Source organism: Priapulus caudatus, unplaced genomic scaffold (assembly GCF_000485595.1).
Source record: "Priapulus caudatus unplaced genomic scaffold, Priapulus_caudatus-5.0.1 Scaffold391, whole genome shotgun sequence".
Lineage (NCBI taxonomy): Eukaryota > Metazoa > Priapulida > Priapulimorpha > Priapulimorphida > Priapulidae > Priapulus > Priapulus caudatus.
Genome location: NW_014577452.1, coordinates 171,740 through 178,352, shown reverse-complemented (window position 1 = coordinate 178,352; position 6,613 = coordinate 171,740). Strand labels below are relative to the sequence as shown.

The 6,613-nt window shown below is 43.9% G+C and overlaps 1 protein-coding gene across 4 annotated transcripts in view; it reads right to left on the bottom strand.

Annotated features, from left to right (window-relative positions):
• Positions 1-1,348: 1,348 nt before the first annotated feature.
• Positions 1,349-6,613, bottom strand: part of LOC106809857 (renalase-like) — a 7,799-nt gene continuing 2,534 nt past the window's right edge. For all 4 annotated transcript variants that reach the window (XM_014813088.1, XM_014813086.1, XM_014813087.1 and 1 more), the window contains exons 2-7: positions 5,593-5,698; positions 5,022-5,170; positions 3,348-3,503; positions 2,742-2,912; positions 2,301-2,476; positions 1,349-1,760 (exon numbers count right to left, since the gene is read on the bottom strand). In XM_014813088.1, coding sequence (XP_014668574.1) covers positions 1,566-1,760; positions 2,301-2,476; positions 2,742-2,912; positions 3,348-3,503; positions 5,022-5,170; positions 5,593-5,690 — 945 coding nt within the window. In that variant the 5' untranslated portion in view covers positions 5,691-5,698 and the 3' untranslated portion in view covers positions 1,349-1,565. The remainder of the gene's footprint in view (positions 1,761-2,300; positions 2,477-2,741; positions 2,913-3,347; positions 3,504-5,021; positions 5,171-5,592; positions 5,699-6,613) is intronic.

Here is a 6,613-nt window from a genome sequence, read left to right as displayed (position 1 = left end):
ATCATTTCCTAAAGCCGGGCCAATATTGCTGCTGGTGCCGGAAAGTTGGAGGTCACGAGGGATTAAAGGTCAATGGGCCACACGGGCAAGATTTTTAGACATTTTTTGAGAGACATGGGTCTGACGCTAGAAATAAGAAAAACTTTTTGTGTCAGCGCGTGACCTAGCATTTTTATGGTTTTATTGAACAGGCACCATGAAATGTACCTTCTGCTGAACCATGTCGAAGATGTAAGTGTCCGATATCCTTTTGAACCCTCAAAGAGGCGGTTTAAACATGGATTTTTGTTGACATGTTAACAAAGCGACTGAACTCTTTTGCTTCATGTGGGATGTGGAGGCTACAGTTGCACAGTATTCCAATTGCAGGCAAATGTTTCTTTGAACAAGGTTACGGGCTCCCTTAAATTCATATTATTTCTAAAGCAGTCCTGTAATAGCACACTGTAATGACCGCTGAATGCTCTCAGTGGGTAAGGCAAAAACCTGGGGGCAGACCCATGTACGGCATGATTGGCGGGTGAAGCTGGCACTCTCTAATTCATAATTATTGCGCTGGCAACTGGCAATTGCAGTACTGTAGATTAACTGCACAGGGCCGCTCCCACGCGAAATTTTCTCGTCTGCCTGAAATATACTTGGATTTCCAGCAACTCAATGGATGCAGCATGCACGCACGAAAGGTGATGCCATCTTTGATTATTGATGACACTTGCAGACCCGCGCATCTCGCAGGCAACTGCTTTTGCTTTAGAGCCCCCGACTCCCCTCCCACCACCACCACTACGCTCGCGTTGGACGCATATCCATGATAGATAACATGTTAATATAGCGAAGTCATTAAAGCTACACAGCTGTATCTTTATTACTGTACCACCGGTATAGCAAAGCCTAGCTATCATAGATTTTAGATCTGTATTAGTAGTATCCTAGATATATGCTCTGAGCACGAACGCGGTGATGGGAGGGTGCTCTTCATTCGTTTGCCAGCGAGTTTAGCATCAGAACACCTGCCGTCAGGTGAGCGCTGTCGCTCTGCGGCACTTGTTTACGGTTTCCAAAGCAACAGCCTGTTTTGATGTATAATCTGAGTGATGCGGGAACCCTTGGGAGCAGTTAAGGAAAATTTGATTTCTTTCAATTACTTCTTTCAGAACTATTCAGGAAACTCGTAAAATTGGTCATCTAGTATAACGCAATTGAATGCTAAAAGAGACGTGTGTATGTGTTTCACAGGTAGTCCTCATTACAAGTGCATAATATATAATTACAATTAGTAGACAAATAGTTAATCTGCAATATTAGACTAACTACGAATAATAGACTAACATACAAAACATAATCAGGCTATAATTCTTCAAAATAAATATAAACCTTTATTTGTAATAATGATATTTTAAGTAATTTACACACCGGCATTGTCGTGACATCTATAAGGTGAGCCACTAAGCCAATTAAGTTAAACATGATGACCCCTCTACCTATTTATCGGTGGTGGCATTCTATCTCGTAAGCAAAAGCAGGTGAACATTTCGGATATATAGCAAAATTTTCCACAGCTCAACTCATAACTTGTTGTCAGCCCCACAAGATGGCGCCCCAGGCGCATTCATGACGGCAGCGAGAGCGTCGCTGATGCTTCTCGCAGACTCGATGCAGCCGTCGAGGTTGGAGTGCACGAAAGCATCGCCACCTGCCAGCAGGGGCGGGTCTTCGCACAGGACGAAGCAGCCGGGCGAGCCTTCCACTCCATGATGAACCTGCAGACGTTAACTATTACGATGAACATATCTATACAATGAGCATCAAAGGCTGCATTACTTATATACACTAAAGTACGTGACTATGCTATATGTTGTGGCGATGATGACATTACGAAACTTTCGAAGATCGCCAATAAGTATCCCTGATGCTGATGTTGCAACAGATCTACTTTCTAGATTTCAAACAGCGTCTAATAATTTTTTGATAATTTTTTTATATTTTGCTTATTGTAAATTGTTAAATTTTTCTTTGCCAATGATCTCAGTGCTTTCAAAAAACCATTTATCATGGCATCACCAACATTTAACAGTTGGAATGTGTCAGCATACAGGTGCAACCATACTCAAAACCACAGAGAATTGCGTAGATAAACAAATAACTGTGATATTTCTTGTATCTTACAAACACAATAAAAGATAAATGGCACCGATTTCAGGTTGCCCGCTGCAACAGCTATCCCTAAACGTTAGCATCACGCAGTTCTCACAGTGATGTATGTGCACAAACATTGCTTATGGCATCCCTTGTTCCCTTACCTGTGAGTACCTCCACCTGTGACACTTTGTGCTCGCTGGCGTAGGTAGATTAGGAAGAAGCTCGCTCAGGGATGACATTATGAGTGGCTCAACTTCGGACAGAGAAAGGTCGACGTGCTCCATGGTAAACGGAACGCTGGTATGCACTACTATCGATGGGGCGATGCTTGAATGAGCTGCAATATTAGGAGACACTGTTAATAGAACACATCAGCAAAAACAAAATCGACCGCATCATCATCATCACCATCATCATCATCATCAGCAAAGCATGGTGTGCATGATCGCCAGTAAAACACAAACGTAGAAAAAACAAAACCTCATTCTAGCTATAATTTTTGGGTTATATGTTCTTGGGTATATCTGGTGAATCTCTTTTACATTTTATATTATACATGTTCATAGTCAGTCTACCAGGGCAGCTTGAAGCGACTGTCTCACCTTGCCTCTTTACGTTATCAACGGAGACAAATCGAATGCAGGGTGTATCGTAAAAGTACTTCGCTGCCCATGGGATGTCCAGCGTCACTTTGGCATCATAGAACAGTGCTAGGGCATACCGAGAGGAGTACTGTACTGCTCTGAGCTGCCTGTCCTGGTCTTCACTGACAACTGGAAAGGTCAGAGAAATAATTACATAAGGAGCAGCCATAGAATAACCACAATTAAGTGGCCATAGTTGATTCCTTTTGTGATTAAAACATCATCGCCAAACCTATATGCTATTAGACTTATATCGAATATATTGACTACCAATAATATGACCATTCTCTAGGAAATATTTGCTAAACAAAACGATTGCTAACATTTGCAACAATTAATTGTATTGGAAAAAATCATGCAAATTAAAAATGGCTCTAATCCGTGACAGCTAATGATACCCTATCTATGAAACCAATTACTTTAGTAACATGCAATAATGTATATGTCAATTCTAACATATGTTGAAGAAAAACGTTATTCATGTCAAACAACAACCAAAAATGTTACTGCTACTTAACACAACCATTTGTAACATCAGATAAAACCGCTAGATCAAATGCATACATTTACTTATTCCTTCCACTGCAAGTATTTGTGGAACCGGCATAGTTAGGACAACAGCATTGAATGTTTCATTAGCCCCGTCCTTCGTCGTTGCCTGCCAAGCATTACCCTCTAACTGCAGAGATGACAACTCACAGCCAGTGAAGACTTGAGCATCTGAAAGTAATTCATGCATCAGCACAGGAGTTAATTACTGCTCCCACTAGCAATTGAAGCAATACCAACAACTGCTGAGCATTGGTTAAGTTAATACTGTGGAGATTTCAGGGAGGATGATGTCATACAACCACACACCAGTTCAACAGCAACAGAGATAGAAAGTTCCCCTAGCGACAGGTAGAAAGTTTTCCCCAACGACACAGACAAGCGCGGGGGAAGGGGTCCCATAGCTACCAGATGTGGGAGGTAAGGGAGTTGCGCCACCATGTACACGCACGAGGCGAGGGAGTTGCACCGGCCGAGCACGTGGCGGACAGGGGGGGTGCGACGCTCGGACATATACTGGTCCAAAGGAGCTGCATCACCCGTACACGTGTTAAGCGAGGGGGGTGACAACGGCCAGGCACCCGAGGCACGTGAGAGGGAGGCACTGCCAGGCTCCTACATCACTGCAGGGTCCTATATAAGCAGCCAAGATCCAACGGTAGAGTCAGTCGGTCTTCGAATGGCCACGAACGAACGAACGAACAAACGAACAAACGCGCTCGAGAGAGGGCACACACACACCGTCGGAGGGAGAGCCATCCACGAGCAGGACGACGCCCGAGAAGGTATATCCTATACTAAGGGAGGGGCGCGGAGGTATAGCCTACCCCGGACAGGGAGACACACTGCCAACCCACGAACTCGCGCCGAGCCGCGGCAGCACACGACGGGGAGAGACAGACGAGGAGCGGCGCCGGGGGCTACAATATTAACCCGCAGAATAGCTAAGAGTTAAGTTAAATGTGTTATAACCTAACGAGGTAACGTAAACGTGACATGAGTAATATATATATATATATATCTATACGCCATATTTGAGATACGTGCAGTGAATGTTATTCGTATACGATGAATAAAACCATCCGTTGTATAACGACTATCTAAGGACTTGCGTTCATTTCACTCTGGGGTTTTTCTTGCTACTGCATCACCGTATTACTGCATCACCCGTACGTCTTTCTGGGGTTTTTCTTGCTACTGCATCACCGTCCTACCTTCACGGTAGGAGCGGAAAATGATCCTGACACAAATAAATTACACGTGCTAACCGCAGCACGTGTGAAAGTCCAGTGTGGCCACCCCTAGGGCCACTACAATATTATCTACGATCATTTCACGTTATAGGCATCGTAGCAGAAATATAGTTGCTCGCTATGGTTTCGTTATAGCCCATGCAACATTTTTCAATTCACTATCTTGCTGTAACCAGGATGATACCTGAAAATTGTGGTGCAATTAAAAAAACTTTGGACTGAGTATATAATGACATTTTACCAAGTTTTTAGAATGTTTAAAAAAAAATTCGACTCATATCTCGACTACAGTGACTATAGATTAGTGCCAGTATGTTAATTTTAATGTATGTATTCGAGTTACATCGATTTCTACCTCCCACAGATATTTTTAGAGAGACGGTGCTCTAAAGATACATCACGAGATTCCATTGCATATATCATAACTGCAGCACACCTGCTTTCTTAAAGAAGTATTTCACCATTGAACCAATTCCAAGCGATGCTACCCAGTGTTGAGATACATCATCTCTACTCGACCTGTCTCCCTCGATAGTCGCTTGTAGAGGTTCTAGGATGCCACTAGAGGAGAGTTCATCAATATACCTAAAAATATCGCCAATGGAAAAAATCACGAGATATCAAAAAGGCACATCAGAGGTCGACGCGATGTGTCTTGTTGCAATGCAATGAAGTTGCACCTTATGCAATGGCTAAATCCAATGGAGATGTTTCGCACATAGCTGTGCATGTCCTTATTTTCAGCAAATAAGTGATTATACTTCGCTTTGTTGAGAGCGACTATGATTAAATGAAGTACACTCAGCACCTTGAACCTTGCACACTGATTGACCGGATAGAGGTAAACCCACAGAGCTAGCATATTGCAAAATGTGAAAACACAAAGTCTGTCTTCACACGATAAGAAGAAGACTTCACTTCCAGCACGTTTTCAGTGGTGATCGAGTGACGATACAGCTATTACTTTTCATTTAATTCATGTTTATAAATAGCTCTTTTGCACAAACCTCTTATGGTCCTTCCAGTACTTTGAGGATGGGCTAATGTACTGTGCTCCAACGTCAGCGATACAGCTGGAGTTTGCTGGGCTGCGGCTGGTAGACATACGACCACCTGTCGTTTGAAGAGCAACAGAAATTAAGCATTCTATACTACAACCCGTCTCAAATTTATGGGGTTGGGTGTCACCCCGGTGGGTGGCCGGGGCACTCCCATTGGTAAAGGTACTGGGGACGTGCCGCTGGACAGGGTATATTTTCTGACCATCATTATTGGCACAGCTAGGGTTAATACTTATATATCTAGATACTCAGCAAGGAAGCTGATATTGGCCCAATATTGGCAAAACAATATTGGGCCAATATATCACCAAGCCAATATTGGACCAATAATATAGGCAAGCCAATATTGCAACAGCTAGGGTATATATACTTTTTATTGCAGTATATTGGGACAGGGTGTACTTTAGGGTGCAAAGTGGTTTCCGACAGGGTCAGCTAGGTTTTCAAGGCCCCCGAGGCACCCTCCTACCCAGTTCCGAGGCGAGTTGCGCCCACCACCGGGGGCCGGGGGTGTCACTATGGCTGAAGGGGTCGTTGTCGTATATGTAGTACCCGAGGTGTCGGCGAGTATATGTCGACGACGCCTACTCCCTAACCCTAAACCCTATAACCATATCAGATAGTTACCTCGGGTACATATTTGTACTACCCTATACGACAACGACCCTTCGTGCGTCACTATGGTCAAAAGTATTGCTCATAGGGTCTATGTCTCCCAGGGTACTGCCGGAACGTAACCTGGGTACGGTCCGGTATACTGGAACGTACCCTGGTAACTATCTGATATGGTTAGGGTTAGGGTTAGGGTTAGGGAGTAGGCGTAGGCGACTCCCTATAGACTCGTTAGTGGAAGTACGAATGAAGGTACGGTCCGGCATATTAGATAGTACCAGGGTACGTTCCGGCAGTACCCTGGGGGACATAGACCCTATGAGCAGTACTACTACTACTAGTACTAGTAGTAGTA